The sequence below is a fragment of the Dermochelys coriacea genome, chromosome 6 (genome assembly GCF_009764565.3).
Source record: "Dermochelys coriacea isolate rDerCor1 chromosome 6, rDerCor1.pri.v4, whole genome shotgun sequence".
NCBI classification, from domain to species: Eukaryota; Metazoa; Chordata; order Testudines; family Dermochelyidae; genus Dermochelys; species Dermochelys coriacea.
This window is the reverse complement of record NC_050073.1, coordinates 120257618-120278220: the sequence shown is the minus strand read 5'-3', so window position 1 is coordinate 120278220 and position 20603 is coordinate 120257618. Positions and strand designations below refer to the sequence as shown.

At 42.5% G+C, this 20603-nt stretch overlaps 1 protein-coding gene and 1 long non-coding RNA gene across 8 annotated transcripts in view; one reads left to right on the top strand and one right to left on the bottom strand.

The window, feature by feature from the left end:
• Window positions 1–2976: 2976 nt before the first annotated feature.
• The window catches only part of LOC122460838, a 40720-nt gene continuing 23093 nt past the window's right edge, over window positions 2977–20603 (bottom strand). The window contains exon 3 of the long non-coding RNA XR_006282390.1: window positions 2977–3500. This is a non-coding gene — a long non-coding RNA (uncharacterized LOC122460838). The remainder of the gene's footprint in view (window positions 3501–20603) is intronic.
• MAPK1IP1L (mitogen-activated protein kinase 1 interacting protein 1 like) lies at window positions 6848–20448 on the top strand. 7 transcript variants are annotated; one of them, XR_006282387.1, is made up of 5 exons: window positions 6915–6970; window positions 7933–8001; window positions 15455–15482; window positions 15920–17010; window positions 17243–20448. XR_006282387.1 is itself a non-coding variant. In XM_043517708.1 (5 exons), the coding sequence occupies exons 2-5, from the start codon at window positions 7982–7984 to the stop codon at window positions 17720–17722; spliced, it is 774 nt and encodes a 257-aa protein (XP_043373643.1). In that variant the 5' UTR covers window positions 6917–6970; window positions 7933–7981; the 3' UTR covers window positions 17723–20448. The 7 variants fall into 7 exon arrangements, 4 of the variants coding, with proteins under 4 accessions (XP_038261220.1, XP_043373643.1, XP_043373644.1 ...); XR_006282388.1 differs by having other exon boundaries at window positions 15920–16726; window positions 17711–17789; XM_043517708.1 differs by having other exon boundaries at window positions 6917–6970; window positions 15920–16633; window positions 17711–20448.

Genomic DNA, 20603 nt, shown 5'->3' with positions numbered 1-20603 from the left:
ATGGTCACCTGTGCTGATCAGCTCGCCACGCTGGCCAAACAGGAAATGAAATTCAAAAGTTCCCAGGGCTTTTCCTGTCTATCTGGCCAGTGCATCTGAGTTGAGAGTGCTGTCCAGAGCAGTCACAAAGGAGCACTCTGGGATAGCTCCCGGAGGCCATTACCGTCAAATTGTGTCCAAACTACCCAGATTCGACCCAGCGAGGTCGATTTTAGCGCTACTCCCCTTGCCAGGGAGGGAAATCGATATTAAGAGCCCTTTAAGTCAACAAAACAGGCTTGGTTGTGTGGACGGGTGCAGGGTTAAATCAACCTAATGCTGCTAAATTCGACCTAAATTCGTAGTGTAGACCAGGGCTCACTCTCTTTCCTGCCTCTGTCCCGTACTTTATTCCCATGAAATCCCATAGCCCAAAGTCACTCTCCCCCTGGCTGCACGATGCTTGTGTTCCCAAAACTAGTGCCAGCTTCACACTAGAAAAGGTTTGCCAGTATGGCTATCCCAGCAAACCTTACTCATGTAGACCTAGTTTATACCAGAAAAAAAGTGCTTTTGGTGGTATAGCTTATTCTGGTTCAGTGAACAAGGAAAGCTATACAGGACTGGCAAAAGCATTTTCTGTCTGTATAACTGAGTCAGCACTGGGGCTTTTGCCAGTACAGAAATGTCTGGTCTGTCTCTCTCTCATGACTCTACCCGACCTCCCCAATTGACATTACGATCCAGGTAAAATGTTCTAGGGTAGACCTGTCCTTCCCTAGTCTAGGTTTGGCTATTAACCTAGCCTGGCTGTTAAAACTTCTTCTATGCTGCTACTCTGAAACACAAAGGAACCTCAAAGAGGTTCAACTAAAACCAAATGTCCACAGGAGCCAACCCCTCCAATACTCCCCATCCAGACAAAAGGGAAAGTTTAACCCACCCCTTTTGTCCAGGTGAGGTTCCTGTGTCTAGCTCTTGGGCCAGACCTTCTACGCCTAACCCTTTCCACAAACTGCTTCTGACTGAGTAATTATATCAGTAATTCATGATATGCCTTTCATTAGCATCTTTGCCATCAGAGTATCTTATAGACCCCTGACAAGTCCAAATGATCCATATATGCTTCATTCCAATCATTAATACAAGCCATTCAACTGAAAATGTGTTCTCTGGCACCAATCAGTGGATCATTGACCTTACCCATATGTGTGTCATTATTATACATTTTAACTAGATAAATGAGAAACCTTATATTGTGAACAATTAATTTCACATGTAGAAATACATGCATTAATGGCTGTACAAAGTTAGAGATCTCAAAGGAACTAAGAGGGATTGCTAGAGGAAATGCAACATGCTTGATAAAGAGAGAAAAAAGTGTGAATGCATGTTTATTTCTAGACAAATGGATGGATCCTAGCAATATTGCACAGAAAGACAAAGTGAGACACAGATGCATTCACAAGCTGACTCACAAGTAAGCAGTCAAGTGGCAAACAATTGACTGATGTAGCCATGTTGCTGAGTTTCTGAAATGATTGCAGTCGGTGTAATGTGCTATATATGCAGACATGAATCCTTTTTCGTGTCCTATGATACACAATATACTCTCTGCTCAGGGCTACTCACATGGCCATAGAGGCAATCGTTGGACATACTGCCTATAGAAAATGCTGTTCTTGCTTTGGACATATATTTGTGGGCCATGGGAGAATATAAATTGCTTTAGTGCTGTTCAAAACAGTATCCAAAATAAGAGCAGCTGCAAAAAAGATTTCACTGTGAACACAGGCCCAGACCCTCAAACATATTTAGGCACCTCATTCCCATTGATTTCCATGGAAATTAGAAGCCTAAATACCTTTGAGGATCTGGGCGACAAGGCATATAACTTTTGACCAATCTATCACATGTATGTACCCAAGCAGCTGCACCATCAGAGATACAGAAATACAACATTCCATGGAGTTGAAAAGTAGTACCCAGCACCGTAATGGAGCTCTTATTATCCATTAGAGAATTGGGGGTCAACCAGGGCATTTGAATCCACAGTATTGGTGGCCCCAAGCATTCAAGAATCATGTCAGGCCCCCCACAATCATGAGCTTAGCTTTAAAATCGTGCGTTTTTTTTAAAAAATTATAAATTTGGGGTTCTTTTTATTTGCCTTGTGCTTTGTGGACCCAGGGGAGTCATGTTTTCAAGCTTTTTTCCACCACAGTGAGGCCTAGAAAAAGCTTTTTTTTTTTTTTAAATGCAAGCACAGATTCTGATGTCATCACCTGGTTCCAGAACTGGAGCTTTAAGCAAAGCAGCTGAGGTTGTGAGACTTGACAGTTCGCATCACTGGATCGAGATCCAAAATGTGTGGTTAGTGCAGATGTAGGGGAGTTGATTTGGGTCCAGCTCCAATGCTTAGTACTTTTTAAAACATTTTTTTCCCTTTTAGAGAATGGAAAATTGTATGAGAAGCTCTGGGTAGGCCCAGTTTCTGGGTGTCAACATGTACTGGAAATATCTAATTCCTACTCACTGAACATCAGTGGAAAGTAAACATCTTCCTCCATAGATGGAGTTGTCCTGGCAGCTGCTAAATACATTCAGATGGCCACGTATGTGAGGCCTGAAAAAAGTTCGAACAGTAGTTTGACATGTAATCAGGGTCCCATATATTCCCCAGACTGACATGCCCAGAATTTGCTGCAGAATTCACCCCTTGTTCCAGAGTCTAAGTGATTATCAAAGTGTCTCTAGTGACAGACCACCTGTATATAATTCCGGAAGAATCAAAGGTTCTACTATGTTAGCACTGCTTCTTTTCCAGTTAAACCCAGTCTAATCTCATTTTCTCAATGGGATGCATTTTCCATTTCATTGCACATTAAACCAGCTTTCTGATTTTATCTTCATGGCAGTAAGGATCTGCCTAGAGAAAGAGCAATTATTAACTAGAAGACAGCGACTTTTTCAACATGATTTATTTTATGAGGGTTTCTGAAATAAATTATCAGTCTGAGATTGGCCATAGGGGAGAAGCACATAAAAGCTTACCACATGCACTGAACATACCATTTGGTATCCTTTACAAACTAGATTCAGGGTGGGTCAGCTAATTCTTTAGAGTGCCTGATGTACACAGTGCACAATGATGGATATAAAAATGGAAGTAACTCAGTAAGAACCAGCTCTGTGTAACTGCAGATTAATTTCACATTCTATTCCATTGTAAGCTTTTGGCAATTTCTTCCTGTCTTAACTACAAGTAATTTTGTTTTCCAGAACTTTTATTGGGCTAAAAAATAAAAATCCTTTTATTAGGCTGGATGTAAAAGATGCTTCTTTTCTCCATTCTGTTATGGATTTCTTGGGTCCGAGTAGCTGGATTCACACAGCTGGTGCAAAAAAAAGATTTTGTTGTTGTTCCTCTGGATAGCTTGTTTGTGATATGCACAGCCTGGAGGGTGTGATTGGATTTCCTGGCTCTGATGTTTGTCATCTCCACATCTCTGCTGTTGTCCCTGAAAAAGATTAAATCTGACTCCGTAGGAACAATGACAGTTCAATTCCTGTGAAATATAATGGAAGCACAATATGCAAATTTCACCCTCGTTTTTCACTCCTGCAACCCCAAGGAAGCCAATGTTTGTATTCATGGACAATGCAATTGCTAACAGTTCTCACATGGAATAGCATTGCTGACACTTTGTTCATATTTTACATTCTAGATTAAGTATTTCTAATGACCTTTCTCATATACCAATCTACAATGAGTAGCTAAGGATGACAACTCTGCCACTAAAGAAAAATACAAGCTACTATAGAGTGTACTTCTAATGTGGGCCTTTGTTTAATCATAGCCTTGTGTATGGTTACATGTAACATCCTTTCTGAAGTCATCATTTGCATCATACATTCCCCATTCCCAAAATGAATGATGCAAAATAATGTAAAATAGGTTTTTTTTAATTAAGGGCCAAATTCTACAATCAGATACTTTCACATAACTTCCATTAACCTCGATGGGAGTTGCGTACCAGTAGTGAGGTTACAGTTACATATTTTAGAATGAACAAATAATATTGACTGGTAGATACAGCATGGAACTGGAAGTCAGAACTCCTGAATTTTGTAGCTGGCTCTTACACACAGTGGTGTGGCCTTGAGCAAATCACAACCAAGGCTACATTTTCCAGCCTTCATGCCTTTTGCACCTGCAACGTATACATTTGCACATATACACAAAATATGCCTTCGCACAAAGAAATGAAAGACTGTATGTGCAAATAGGTATCTTTGGTAAAAATTCACAATCCTTTGTTTCCTGGGGGAAGAAGGAGGGCAATACATGCCAGATCTCTCTTTCTTCACGCTGGCAGTATTATGGATGTGATGGATCTAGGACGATGGTTCTCCACTTTTCCAGACTGCCGTACCCCTTTCAGGAGTCTGATTTGTCTTGCGTATCCCAAGTTTCACCTCACTTAAAAACTATGTGCTTACAATATCAGATATAAAAATACAAAAGGTCACAGCACACTATTACTGAAAAATTGCTCATTTTCTCATTTGTCTATATGAAATTTTAGTTTGTATTGACTTTGCTAGTGCTTGTTATATAGCCTGTTGTAAAACTAGGTAAATGTCTAGATGAGTTGATGTACCCCCGGAAGACCTCTGCGTACCCTCTAGGGGTACGCATACCTCTGCTTGAGAACCACTGATCTAGGGCAGCTTTAGGTCAACGTTTAAGGTTATACATTGTAACCATCATTAGCTACACAAATGTTCTTTAATTAAGAGTCCTGGCTACCAGGTTATTCAGCACAGGGCAGGCATGCTATCTGAACCCCAGCTGCCACTACAGTGTTCACTACACAGTCTGGGGCACTGAGCAGCTGCCATGCTTGGACCCCTTAATCTGGAGTATGTTACTAAATGAACCATTGTGAATGGCACACTGTTGGCAAGAGGATACATTTTACTATTATATTATTTCCTCATTTTTCCAACTTGGTCAGGGTTGTTCTGGTACAAGCATAAATGGTGATGATACTGGCCAGACAATCTAAAAACCCAAAGATAAAATTACAGTAGTAAAGAATTGCTGAAGCTGGCCTAAATGATCCATTGTATTTCATTAAATGCCTCGTGAGCTGATTAGCAGGGATACTATTAAATCATCATTTGCCTCATAAAAGGATTGGGGCTGTAGTTAATATATTTTGGCTTAGGCAATAATAATTTATGTAAATAAATTGCATCAGCAAAGCTATAGCATTCTCATTCCCATTTCAGCTATGGTAACATTTGGGACCTGTCTTTGGTCCTATTGAAGAGAGTGGTACTTTGGTAAGTGATTTCAAAGGGGAGCAGGAGCAAGACCTTGGAAAGTGATAAAAGAGGTACATTTACGACAACAGTAAAATGCATCAAATGAGGGGCCCAATTCTTCAGAGACGTGCATACTCACATGAATACATTTAATTGAATTCAATGGGTCTACTCAGATACAAAAATGTTTGTGGGATTGGTACTACAGTTTGGAGTGCCAGGCAGGAGTATGTCCCAAAATCCTACCTAAATATATCACCAATGCTATGATATAATTTTAAATAACACATTGCAGGGTTTATGCTCATTAAGATGAAGACTCAATAGCAAGGGCTATATGTGCTAGGTACCATATTTGGAGCTCATAGACAGATTCATAGATTCCAAGACCAAAAAGCCCATTATGATCATCTAACTTGACGTCCTGGATAACACAAGCTATAGAACTTCCAAAAAATAATTCCTAGAACAGATCTTTTCGAAAAACACCTAATAGTGATTGAAAAATTGTCAGTGATGGAGAATCCACCATGACCCTTGGTAAATTGTTCCAATGGTTAATTACTCTCACTCTTCAAACTTTACACCTTATTTCCAGTCTGAATTTGTGTAGTTTCACTCATTGGATCATGTTAGACCTTTCTGTGCTGGACTGAAGAACCCATTATTAAATATTTAATCCTCATGTAGGTACTTATAGGCTGTAATCAAGGCACCCCTTAACCTTCTCCATGCTAAGATAAATAGATTGAGCTCCTTGAGTCCTAGATAGATCACTAGACAGGCTGACAGATAGTGACACCTACCTCCTTTGTAACAGAGTAAGATCTTTGGCTGGATGGTGCTATACAAGTGCAAAGTGTTGTTTGTATATTTATTATTTATATATATAAATGTATATGGTTGCTACAGCTGCTTGACATTTTTCTGATAACAAGTTTTTAAATAAAAATTAGGGTTTCATAAAAAATGAAGCATTTTATGAAAAAAAAATCACCACAATATCCAGGTTTTCTTCAAATAACCAACCCCCCACCCCATTGTAGTCTTCTTTTATTCACCAGATCCCCAGCATGTGGGGGATTTAAGTCAGAATTTTTCAGTTTCTGATGACTGGGTTGTGTGTTTGTTTTCCTGCCCTGAGAACTGCTGTTTCATTGTTTGTTTCACCTTAAACAGGGGCAACGGTCATGTGACTTATTTCACATTAGGCTGTTGCTGTTTTATTTGGGTTTTTCTTGCCTTCTTGCAGGGGGTTATTTCCGTGAACAACGTTAGTGGAAGGCAGGGCGCTCTGGCTAATGGCCCGAGCTGGGGGATTCACAGCAGCACCTCTCTTGCCGTCCACTAGGGGCCGCTGTGGCGCCCTCCACAACCGGCAGCGGGGCAGGGCGGGAGCCTGGAGGAGGCTGGAAGGTGTCCCGTGATCCACCTCGCGCCGGGAAGGGCCGCTCGCGCTTCGGGCCGGGGTCTTTAGCACGTGACCCGCCGGGGCGGGGGCGAGGTTCGCCCACTCCTGCGTCGGGAAGGGGCGGGCCCCGCGGGCGTGACCTTCCGGGCGGGGGAAGAGACGCACTTCCGCTTCCGGGGGCGAGGCTGGGTCGCGCTGCTGCTGCTGCTGCCTCCCTCCGCCTGCGCCGAGCGAGTCCCCTCGCAGGTAGGGCGGCCGCTGAGCCCGGGCCGCGCGCGCCTGGGTGGCTCCGCTCTGGCCGCGGCCTCCAGCACGGGCGGGGGGAAGGTGGCCCCGGCGGGGCCCGAGTCGGGGCCCGAGTCGGGGCGGGCCGCGCTGCGGGGCTGGGCTCAGGGGCCCGAGGCCGGGGGGGGGGAAGGCCCAGGCCCAGGCCCAGGCGGGCTTCGTTCTCACAGATCCTAGCGGTGGCCTCGGTGGGTCTGACCCTCTGGCCCGGTTCCCTCCCGGGGGAGGGAGGACTGTGCGCGGGGAGCAGACTCCGGTCTCTCTCCGCCCTGCCTGAGGTGCTCTGGGGGTTTATTTTTCACGCCGTGGGAGGGTTTGTTCGCTTATATTGGCAGCCGCTGCCGAGCCCTTGCGGGATGGGGATGGGGATGGGGATGCGTCACGCGAACCGTGGAGGCTCAGCCTCAGCCTTCCCAGGTGCCTCGTGCGCCCCCTTGCTTAGGGGATCAGCCCCCGAGATTGCTGACCTAGCTGCTGCCTCCTGCGCGCTGCCCTTTATCCCCCTAAAAGCCCTGTAGAAAGGAGGCGCCTCAAAGTGCGAACCCCACGTGCGACCTGCACAGAGCCATCCCTCAAAGCTGCCAGCTGTGCGCACGGCGCAGTGGCGTTAAACGAACGGCACCCTTGGGAGGACACGACATGTTGCACAAAGGAATTCACTTACTGCGGCAGCATGCTGCAGTACATCGGGGGGCATTTTGGTACCCGGTTGACTTGTTGCTTAGTAGCTGATCCTAAAAATAGCATTTTTACTAAGGAGTGCTGTGTTCTTACACAACCCTGTAAAAAGCAAACGGGTTCGGCTGTATCTAGTGTGATAGTACAAAAAAACCCCAAAACTTGACTGCATTTTTTGATTGAAAAAAAGCATTTTGTCCATTAAGCTTATAAATGCTTATTAACATGTGTATTAACTTGGGCACAAGGACGCCTCATTGAAGAAAGCCTTTGGGGAGTCTGTTTCCTTTCAGTATGACCTTAGTTCAGATCATGTGAGATGTAATACTTAAATATTCCTAAGGTGTTTGAGTTAGTATCCCATGACATTCTGATTTTAGAATTAATGTGCAATATTATGTACCAGCTAAATAGATTAATTGACAGCCTTCAAATTTGTCAGTGGGGAATCTTTATCATAGATTAGTGGGGTTCTTCAGGGTTTGGGACTAGGCCTGACACAGCAACATTGCCAAACTGCAAATTTTATCAGTGTGACTTCCAAATCATTGATGGAAGAGTGGTAAATAAAGAGCACTGAGTACTCGTACAATGTGATTTGTGTCACTTGGCAGCCTCGGCCTGTTCAAACGAAATGGGTTTCAGTACATTTGCATGCAGAGTGGTACATCTAGGAATAAGGAATGCAGGAATGCATACTTGTAGAATAGGGGGGTCTGAAGTCTGGAAAGCTGTGACTTTAAAAAGGATTTAGGGTGTTTTAGTGGACAAGCACCTGTATATGAGCTCCCAGTGGAGAGGTGTGGCAAAAAGGGCTCGTGTGTGTGTGTGTGTGTGTATGTGTGTGTGTGTGTGTGTGTGTGTATACATATATATACATACACACACAATTTATATTTGCGTGTGCATGCTCGGGCAGCCCCTGGGCCAGCAGCAGCAGGAGTTTGGGTGTGGAAGGGGGCTCTGGGCTGAGGCGGGGGTTGGGTTGGGGTGCGGTGAGGGCACTGGGCGGCGCTTACCTGGGGGGGCTCCCAGAAGCAGCAACATGTCCCTACCTCAGCTCCTAGGCAGAGGGGTGGCCAGGCGATTCTGCATGCTGCCTCTGCCCGCAGGCACTGCCCCCACAGCTCCCATTGGCTGTGGTTCCCAGCCAATGGGAGCTGCGGAGTGGGCACTCACAGCCTGCTGTGCCTCTGCCTAGGAGCCGAGGGGCATGGCATCGCTTTCAGGGAGCCAGGTAGGGAGCCCACTGACCCACCTCTCCCCCCGCTGCTCAGCACCGAAGTTTTAGTTAGGGGCATATAGTAGAAGTCATGGACAGGTCACAGGCTGTGAATTTTTGTTTACTGCCCATGACTTGTCCATGACTTTTTCTAAAAATACCTGTGACTAAAATGTAGCTGTAGCCATAATCCTCTGTCACACCATATGCTAACATGTCTTTGTTTATGACATCCCACCACTTGTTTTTAGGTTGGTCTCTCTTTTTTCCTTTACTCTTTATCTGTTGAATTCTCTTACCCACATGGTTATCAGGACTGTGCTTTACATGACCAAACCGTAATTTTTTAATTTATGGGTATTATTTCAAGTGTCTCTTTAAGTGAGCTGTAGCTCACGAAAGCTTATGCTCTAATAAATTTGTTAGTCTCTAAGGTGCCACAAGTACTCCTTTTCTTTTTGCGAATACAGACTAATACGGCTGCTACTCTGAAATCTTTAACATACATGTTCCTCACATGGTCTTTCCTGCTTACACCACTTATTCACCTCAGCATTTCCTTTTCTGAGGGACAGATCACTTGCTCATGTTTCTTCTTTGTTGCCTAACACTCAGGCTTGGCCTACACTAGAAAATTAGGTTGATTTAGCTGTTGGTCCAGGGTGTGGAAAAATCCACATCCCTGAGTGGCATAGTTAAGATGACCTAAGTCCCCGTGTACAGACCACTAGGTTGACAGAAGAATTCTTCCATTGACCTGGCTACCACCTCTCAGGATTATCTATGCCAACCCTCCTGTTGGCGTAGGTGTTATCTACACTGTTGCGTTTTAAGTGTAGAAAAGCCCTCAGTACCATACACTAAAACTGGATAGACCACTGTTTTATAGATATTTCCATTTTAATCTTATTGGTATCTTCTTGTCACATAGTACAGGATTTCTCTCTCTCCCTTCCCTCCCCTCCCAGGCATTTATAATCTGAGCTCTAATTTCCCTATTTTCCCTGATTCTGAAACCCATATACTCGAAACATTGCATGTTCGGTAATGTCTGCCCATCTAGTTTCAAGGATAATTCTTCAGTGTTCATGTTGTTGAAGTTATATACCATATACTCTTTCTGCTGTTTCTTTTGAATTCATCTCTCAATTTATCAGCACCAAAGTTCTGTATATTTCTTGTGAGGTATCCAGGATGAGCATAAAGAAGAAAGGGCTCGCTAGTGGAATACTGTGTACACTTCTGGTATCCATATCTTAAAAGTATGTTGAAAATAAAAGAGGGTGCAGAAAAGAGCCACAAAAATTATTTGAGGGGCAGAGAAAATGCCTTGCAGTGAGAGACTTAAACAGTTCTATCTGTTTAGTTGATTGAAAAGAAGATTAAAAGATGACTTGATTAGAGTGTAAATACCTTCAAGGGGAGAAAATATCTGGTGCTACAGCGTTCTTTAACCTAGTGGAGAAAGGCACAACAAGAGCATAAGAAGCCAGAAATACCAAGAGGAAGTGATGGATTCTCCATCTCTTGATGTCTTTAAATCAAGAATGGGAGTATTTCTGGAGAGTATGTTTACCCTATACCCAAGTTACTAGGCTCAGTACAAAGGTAACAATGAGAATGAATGGCTTCTGATGTACAGTTCAGACCTTATCTAATGGTCCCGTCTGTCCTTAAACCCTATGAATCTGAGAATAGAAGCTACGTAATGCTAAGACAGTGGTTCTCAAACTAGGGTTGCCGCTTGTTCCAGGAAAGCCCCTGGCAGGCCGGGCAGGTTTGTTTACCTGCCGTGTCCGCAGGTTCGGCTGATCGTGGCTCCCACTAGCCGTGGTTCACCGCTCCAGGCCAATGGGGGCTGCAGGAAGGGCGGCCAGCACATCCCTCGGCCCGCGCCGCTTCCCGCAGCCCCCATTGGCCTGGAGCCACGGCCAGTGGGAGCCGCGATTGGCCGAACCTGCGGACACGGCAGGTAAACAAATCGTCCTGGCCCACCAGGGGCTTTCCCGGAACAAGCGGCGGCCCTAGTTTGAGAACCACTGTGCTAAGAGAAAGTGAAAGAATAAAAACGTGGTGCAGCAACAAACAGGTATCCCAGCAGGAAGGAGAAGAGTGGGGTAGGTGTAAGTTTTTCAAAACTTCTCTTTTCGTACATGTCCAAATAGTTCAGTCTTCTACAAAAAACACTCTTATTTTGTTTTTTAAGATGAAGTAAACTTGGCTCTTGAGTTGTAAGTAATTGGTACCAAGAACCATGTGTGTTTATGGCATTGCTGTGCCATTTGCTATGCCTGTCCTGGAAATAGCTGATTAATTCCAGATAAAATTTAAAAATCCTACAAAGCCCTTTTTCCTGTTCAAGACCAGTTGTGGTGGCACAAGGACGGAGATTATCAAATCTCAGCAGCTAGTTAATGACCTAATTATTAGCACATCTCCTCCACATGTACAAGTTGTATTTATAGTCCTATAGTAAAGAATTATTGTGCAGGTCAGACTGAATGATATATTTGGTGTGGAGGGAAGCTGGAAAGACAGGGCTTTTTGTAAAGCATGAAGTATAGAAAAAGAATGGCTAATAGATCACCAGAACTTAGTGTTAGTGTTAACTGAGTAGTGTTAGGGAAAGAGAGAGAGTGAGCAGCAGGAGGGTTGGACGTGATTTGAGCAGAGTTCATAATTCAGAAAAGTCACTGTAAATGTCACTTGTGACTTCAGGAGTATGTAGTCCAGTTGTTGGCTCTGCTGTGGAAGAGGGGCTGGTGGATGGAATTGGAGGCTGCTGGAATGTTGTGCCCCATATCACTGGGTCGGAGTAGTGGGAGTATCCAGCAGGCCCTCTTCTTAACCTGAATGCTGGGGGAAGAGGGAGGTGGTTGGCAACAAGGATCAGAATCTTTTCACAGGCCATTCTGGCAGCTCTATCTCCCCTCCCCTGATTCACCCTGTCATGGCTGTATATATAGGTGGAGGCTGCTGAGGCTTGGTGTCTCAAAGCTGAGGGATCTGTTGGAGCACAGCATGGAGCTGCCATGGAGGGTATTTCCAGAGGCAGGGGTCTTTATAAGACAGAATTTCCTTTGTCTTGCCACAAATGGAGGGAAGCCTGACTTAGGTTTTCTTTCTTTCTTTCAGTTCTGTAATCATTCCCACTTCCTGACAAACTCTTAAACTTGAATAACTTTTCCCTCTCTCTAATATCCTAGATCCAACGTGGCTACAGCTCCACTGCATCTAAGAGTATGTCTACACTGGAAACTTCAAAGCACTGCTGCAGGAATGCTCCTGCGGTAGCGCTTTGAAGTGTGCGTGTTATCGCGCGCAAGCACTAGGAGAGAGCTCTCCCAGCGCTCCTAGTAATCCACTCTTCCTGCGCTCGGAGCCTGTCTACACTAACATTTTATAGCGCTCTAACTTGCTGGCTTTGGGGTGTGAAAAATCACTCCCCCAAGTGCAGCAAGTCTGAGCACTTTAAAGCGCAAGTGTAGACATACCATAACTAGTTGTAGGCATATATGAAGAGTGTCAAGGAAAAAAAACTTCAAATGAGGCATTTACCAATTGATCTGGCATTTTGCCTATTGAGACTTTAATTGAAGCATACAAATGACAATACTGGGTCAGACGAATGGTCCATCTATCCCAATATCCTGACTCTGACAGTGGCAAGTGCCAAATGCTTCAGAAGGAATGAACAGAACAGGGAAATTCGGACTGATCCATCCAGTCCCAGCCTCTGACAGCTGGAGGCTTAGGGACACCTGGAGCATGTGGTTGCATCCCTGACCATCTTGCTAATAGCCACTGATGGACCTATCCTCTACAAACTTATCTAATTATTTTTTGAACCCAGTTATACTTCTGACCTTTCCAAAATCCCATGGCAACAAGTTCCAGAAGTTGACTGTGCACTCCGTGAAGAAGTATATCCTTTTGTTTGTGTTAAACCTGCTGTCTATTTCATTGGCTGACCCCTAGTTCTTGTGTTCATATAAATGGATAATAACACTTCCATGTTCACTTTCTCATACTATTCATGATTGTATAGACCTCCATCATATCCCTCCTTTTTTAATCTCTTCTAAGATGAAGACCCAGATTTTGTAATCTCTCCTCAGATGAAAATTATTCCATACCCCAAACATTTGTTGCGCTTCTCTTTACTCCAGTTCCAATATATCTTTTTAAGATGCAGCAGCCAGAACTGTACATAGTATTCAAGCTGTGGGCGTACCATGAATTTATAAAGTGGCATTATGATATTTTCCGTTTTATTATCTATCCCTTTCCTAATGGTTCCTAACATTCACATTTTTTCCTGCCACTGTACAGTGAGTGGATGTTTTCAGAGAGCTATCCACAATGACTCCAAGACCTTTCTTGAGTGGTAACTGCTAATTTAGACCCCATTATTGTATGTATTGTTGGGATTGTTTTTCAATGTGCATTATTTTGCACTTATTAACGTTGAATTTCATCTGCCATTTTGTTGCCCAGTCATGCAGTTTAGAGAGATCCCTTTGTAACACTTCCCAGTCAGCTTTGGACTTAACTATCTTGAGTAATGACAGGTTTCAGTGTAGCAGCTGTGTCAGTACTCCTGTTCTTTTTCTCTTGAGTAAGTTTGTGTTGTCTGCACGTTTTGCCACCTCACTGTTCACCTCCTTTTCCAGATCATTTATGAATATGTGGAACAGCACAGGTCCCAGTCCAGATCCTTGGGGTACCTGTATTTTCCGTGCATTGAACAACTTGAATGGAATATTAATTTAAATATTTCTAAAACATTTTAGTGAAAAACTACATAAAATATTATTTATTCACCTTAATGTATCTAATGCGTTTTAAAGGTTTACTTTTAGGGTTCTGAAAAGGGGATGGGTAAACTGGTATGGCAAGTCTATACTAAAAATATAACCACGGTAGGGGATACTAGATCTAAAAGGACTGTCCTCTGACCTGGCACGAGATACATGCATGGGATTCGCCCATTTATGCACAGAGCATTTTAAATTTTACTTGACGTCTACTAGTTTGAGGGTTAGGCCTACTTGCCAAAGTCAAAATTATCGTTAAACCCTCACACCAGGCTATATCCCTTTGTAATTTAATGGAATAAAACAGTTGTGAATTGTTTTTAACGGCAACGTTGTCAATCACCACAGAAAAATGTTCATTGAATAAATGTGACTAATTTTACAGATATTCAGCCACTATTTTTCAAATAGTGTTTTCGATCAAATAGTGCAAAACATGTTGAATGTACAATTTGATAAAGACCAATGACATTTGTCAATATAGTCAATAAACACTGTTCAGCCAGCCCTATTTATATTGGTTTTGCTTTTTGTTGTTCTCTTTCCCTTTCCGGATTCACTGCCCTTTGTCTTTTTTCTATAATAAATCATGGGTATCTATTCCTGAGTTGAATTTGAGGTCTGTTTGTTCTCTTCCCATTACGTTTTGTATTCTAACTCCTGCCCTAGAAAAGCTTTTCTCTTTCCCCACAAATCTCTACTTTTCTTCAGGCCAGAATAGATGATAAAATGCTCCCTTCTGGCCTTAAGCTCTGTCCATCAGTCTCTCCAGCTCGCTCCTGCCCACTTCACACCTATCTATGCACCATAGGGCTTAGAAGTTAATTGGAGATCTAATAGCCTGAAGATTAAATCTGCTAGCCAGAGATTGATCCAAAAGCCAGGTCTACACTACAGACTTTTGCACCTCCACTTCTTTATTCCTCCCTCTAGCCTTTCCGCCATAGTGACGAAGGGCCATCTGCTAACCAGTCTATCCCTCGAGATTTCTGGTTGCTATGAACTATCTCCACTACTCTGCACCTCCTTTGTTTGTGGGCACCCTCAATGAGTAGCCATCCCTCAACTTGCCCAACCAGCAGACTGAAACTGGTTTGATTCAGCTCACTGCTGCCCCTGCTGTTCCAAATAGGAGTAATAAAAACTGACAAGATGGGTCAGTTTTCACCCTGCTGCAGTTTGGGAAAGTTCTGAGCAGCAATAGACAATGGAATGGTTTGTCTTTAGATTCCCGAAGACGGCATCTGTTTAGTCAGTTCATATTCTGAAGGTTGTCTTCACAAATTTAATACTACTAAAAATAAGAGTTTAGATTATGCAGAAACAGAGAGTAGTTTCCTGGGGCAGCTTCCAACTTGCCATAAGCATGTGGAATTTTTAAGCCTTGGTTATATGATCCAGTTTAGAGCATAGGCAGGTCCCATCTACCATGTTATGACTGGTTCCCTGATGTGCTGGAACTGTAATGTTGACAGAGGACCTACTAAAACTGTCTCTTCACCCATGAGAGAACTACCTTAGTCCACCCTGGCAACAGATGGATTTCTGTTCTCTCCGAATCCTAAAATCAAAGCCATGGTTGGGGAAACACTGACATCTAGTAGAGTAGAACTGCTGTGTGCGCTGAACCTAGACAAATAGGTAGGAATTAGCTTTCTTACAAGCTCTTGCCTGAAATACTTTGAAGTTTGTTGAAAGTAATTCTCATTATTTTATTTTTTTCCCCAGTAAAATGTCTGGAGCTGATGACTTTTCGGTAAGTAATTTACATTTCTTTCTTAAAAATCACTTGGCCAAGCAACTTGATTCTGAATTCCAGACAGTTATTTAAGAAAAAAACGGGGAGGTGGTTCTTCTGGTGCTGCAGTTATGGGTATTAGCTCTGGAGTGAGTAGAGCAATGCAGAGGGCTAAATATACTAACCTGTCAGATGGTCTCTCTTGGGACTTTCAGGTCTGAGATTAGTATTGAAATGTAATTCCAACACACTGCCTTCAAGGTAGCTGTGTAGAAGATGCTTAACTTCTATTCTAAAGAGAAGCTATTCTGAAGAGAGAAGCTATATGAAATTAAGCACAACCATGCGGGAACTAATATAGCTTTACCTAACAATATTGTATGTAATTTGTAAATGTACAGTTAGTGATTACAATAGTAGGCAGTTTGCAGTCTCACTGGTGCTGTATTTTCTAGTTGGCAGATGCTTTACCGGATCATTCCCCTGCTAAAACCTCCAAAGTGAGCAATACAAAATCTGGTCAACAAACTGGTCAACCAACACAAGGCTGGCCAACTTCCAATCCTTGGAACACCCCAAGTGCTCCACCTACTGGGCCATCTGGATTGCCACCAAATACAACAGCCTCCAGTGTACCATTTGGACCACCCCCAACAGGAATGTATCCTTCAATGCCACCTGGACCGCCTGCTCCATTTCCACCTCCTCCTACTGGACCCTCTTGCCCTCCTCCTGGTGGTCCATATCCACCCCCATCTGTGCCAGGTCCTGTCCCGCCAGGGCAATATCCTCCACCAAATATGCCCTTTCCAGAGCTTCCGAGACCATATGGTGGTCCAACAGAGCCAGCTGCACCTCCTGCTCCTGTTGGGCCATGGGGATCCATGCCTTCTGGAGCATGGGGAGCAACAATGGGAGGGCAGTATCCTGCACCTAGTATGCCATATCCACCCCCAGGGCCATATGCCACTCCTACCCAGACACCTGGGGCTGCACCTACAGTACCGTGGGGTACTGTCCCACCTGGAACATGGGGACCTTCACCACCCGGTCCATTTCCTCCACCCACGGGATCATATCCAGCTCCAGGACTATATCCTACACCCCCTAATCCTTTTCAAGTGCCATCTGGTCCTGCTGGTACTCCATCAATGCCTGGTGGTCACCATGTGAGTATTTAAGTTGTACTATGTTGAACAATTCCAAAATTCATCTCACACAAGTACTGATGTTGGGCAGTGGAAAGACCACTTAATAAAATGGTATGGTCTGTTAGAACTGCTATGTATTTTTTCCAGTTAACAATTTAATGGGAAATTATCTGCCTAGTGGAGTTAAAAGTATGGGAACGCTCAGTTTAGGCAGCTAACTCAGATTTGAAATACTACTAAGCCTGAGAAGTATGATGGTAGTCTTTAGGGTTGTATTTTATTGGCCTTCCAAAAATACTTCCATTTCAGGCATCACTTTGATTTGTCTTCTAAATATGAACATGCAGCTAGAACCCCTTGCTTAAACAAGAGAATGGAAAGAATTATTTGTATAGGTGTCAGAGTTGCAGCTGTTAGTCTGTATTCACAAAAAGAAAAGGAGTACTTGTGGCACCTTAGAGACTAACCAGTTTATTTGAGCATAAGCTTTCGTGAGCTACAGCTCACTTCATTCCGAATGCATCCGATGAAGTGAGCTGTAGCTCACTAAAGCTTATGCTCAAATAAATTTGTTAGTCTCTAAGGTGCCACAAGTACTCCTTTTCTTTTTGCGAATTATTTATATAGAGACTAGAATCAAAGGCTGTCTACACTAGCACTTTTGTGGGTAAAACTTATGTCAATTGGGTGTGAAAAAAACACCCTCCTGACAGACATAAGTTTCACTGACAGAAGCACTAGTGTGGACCGTGCAATATTGGTGGGAGACGCTCTCTTGCTGACATAGCCTTACTGCGGCTCGTTGCAGGGTGGTTTAATTATGCCAACTGGAGAGCTCTCTCCTGTTGGCATAGAGCGGCTACACAGGAGACCTTGCAGGGGCACCACTGTACGGTCTCTAGTGTAGACATATAGGCTTAGAATGTAGAACTACCGGTAAAAAACAAAACAAAAACCACCATAGTAACAATTGACTTGTATGCTTAAATTTGTCCTTGCCTTTAGTTGAGACATTTACTTAGTGCTGATTTGAGGATGTATTGTCTTGCTAAAGCCATAAATTGACCTTGAATTTCACTTTTTAATTTTTTACAGCCTTACCGCTGAATTCATGCTGGGCACCAAAGTACTGTAGCTTTCCACCTTCATCCACTATTTACAGAGATTTTTTTTTTAAAAAAATTTTGTTTCAGTAACTTTTGGAATTGTGAAGAGCACTCGCCTCTTGTATGTACTTCTGAGGTATGAAGGAGCAATCTGCATAAATTTAACTTGCTCATATGCTGGCATCTTTTGGTTTATTAAAGTGAATTAGGATGAGCAAACAAAGTCAAGTCCTGTGGTTCTTACTCGAGGCAGAAGTTCCTTTGGGGGGAAAAAAGGGAGTTGCCAAGTGAGTAAGGATTACAGGATCAGGCCTAAAGTCTTACTAAAAAGTTAAACATTAAATGTCGGTGATTGCTTTAAGTTTTGATACCAGACTTGTGGGGGTCACTAAATGGATGGATAGTCATATTTTTGTCTATTTTCAGGTTATTCCAGAATATCAGTAAAAACAACGTATTTTGAGATTTCTTTATGAAATCTCTTTATTTTAAACATGCTACAGTAATTCAACATACTAAAGAGAAATGGAGCATGTGAAATTTGAAGGTGTTCTTGGCATTTATTTAATATACTCTCAAGCACAATTTCTCTCCGATTCTGGGACTACAGCGGAGCAGTCATAGGCCGAAGTACTAACTTGTATGCACACCTGTTCAAGTTCACAAACAGGCATTTATGTGCAAATCAAGTAGCTGGATGTGCAGTTCAGTTCATTTAAATCCACAAATGTGAGGTCTGTGCATGAAAAGGAGGGCATAATTTTGCCAGCCCAAAATTAGTCGTGGTGACTGGAAGTTTGGCTTGTTCTCTACATGAAGATAAACTGATTCCCACTAGGAGATGATGCTGTCTCTTAACTTGGCTTTGCTGCCAAGCTATGTAAACTCTGCAGAACTTTTTTTCAGCATCCCTGGAAATTAAGCCTGAGTTAAATTAAAATAGTCCAGTGGCAAAAAGCTGCTTTTGGCATTCCACATAGTCCTATCACCTAGGTAGATCCTTAAAATCCATCTCCCTTCTGCCATATTTTTAAAATGAGCCAGTGTTATGTCAGAGCTCCATTGAACATAGTAATTGGGTAGTCCCTTTGTTCATACCTAAATATATGTTGTACCTCGCTGAATGACATGATCTGATTTGGTTTTAATTGAATGACTAGAAATCCTGTGTTCATCAGAAGGGTCACTGCTATCAATTTCATTCTCCTGACTGAGAATCTTTATGGAATTATCATAATGATAGTTTTGCATTACCAAGACGCATTCTTCACTGAGACTTGGGCTTTTTAAAATTCATTATGGTACTTTGATTACCTGGACTTTCTGTGATCATGCAGAAGTTATTTTATCCCAACCTGGGAAATCTTAATTTAGCATCTGTTAGTGGAATTAAAAAACTGAATTAGAAATACTGAAGGATTAGTAATATATCAGCTTATTAGGAAATCCCTTTTCATAGTGAAATCAAGGTAACTTTCTCTTCCCTTCCTTACTAGGGACGTCTGCATGCACAGAGTAGTGGACTTTTAAAAATAAACTCACTGGCCTGGTAGTGATGATGGATACATAGCCATAGTGTCCATGGCAGTTGCAAGAACCCTGAAATAAATTTTACAGAATAGTGCAGTCTGTGAAGGAGCTGTGGCCACTCTAGCATATTGACATGAGGTCTACTAAATAGCCAAGATAGGTGTGTGTTTTGTACTAGGAAGACAATAGTGGAACTGAACACAACAAATTAAGACTTGTTCCTAATATTCAACATAAATCATAGTATCTATGAACACTGGAAATCAGAACCAGAAGAAATATTTAAAATAGGATATTTCATAAATTTAGTGTAGAATTCTATTCCCATAGAATATAGACTTCAAAAATTCATTGTTGAATTGACTTAAATTTCTCCAAGACTGATCCAACTTCTACAAGTGACTATAGCAAACGTGCTTTGTTGCATCTGGTCAAGTGCATTTGACATGTGCGGCCTTAGTCTGTAAATTGATCTAAGGAAAACATACATTTATTTAAAGAAATTGATCCTATAGTCACAACGTGGGTTGAACGTGCACTGGTTTGGATCTGTTTGCAGGGGAAGGGGCCAGATGTAGAAAATACAAAGTGAACATATCAAATTATTTTTTAAATGGGGATTTCCAAAAGTAAATAAAATAGATGTCTGGGTTCTTCCGGGAATAGGCAGGATTTATTACAGGAAAGGTTAGGCTAAAATTCAGATACATATGGGACACTTTTTCAGTGTATATTCATATTTCTTGAAGTCATAAAAACTGTTTCATATCCCCTTCGTTTTGTGAGCAAGGGTCCTTGCATAGCCGTGAAAGGGTTTATCTGTTAATGTATTGTGTAAAAAAACTCAAGTTGTCACTATATGCTGTGTAGTAACTTTATCACATATAATGTCAAGTGTGAGCAACTTCTGGCCTGAAGCTTTAGCAATGGAATTTGTACATTTCTATGCATCATTTAAGTTAAATTGCTGAGAAGTTTGTTTTGACTTGTGCTTTGAGATTGGCATACTGCATTTGTTTACAATATGGAATATAAGCAATCACATCTTTAAAGTATAGACTATCACCTGCTGCTGTATTTTCTTTAGATGAGACAAATATTGCTGTATGATAGCGAAAAGCTATAAATACAGGATTTGATATTTTTTGAAACGCTGTCACTTTTGTATAAGATTAGACATTAAACGTATTTTCAGGACTGATGTTTTTCTGTCTTTCAATTCCTGCTTTTACCCACTTTTGCCACACTGTATAAAGCACAAATTTCATATTGATTGTGAATAGCAAAAACAGGACTTCCCTGAGTGAGGAAAGTAAGGAAAAGCTGAATATAAACTTGGAATTGTTTGGCCT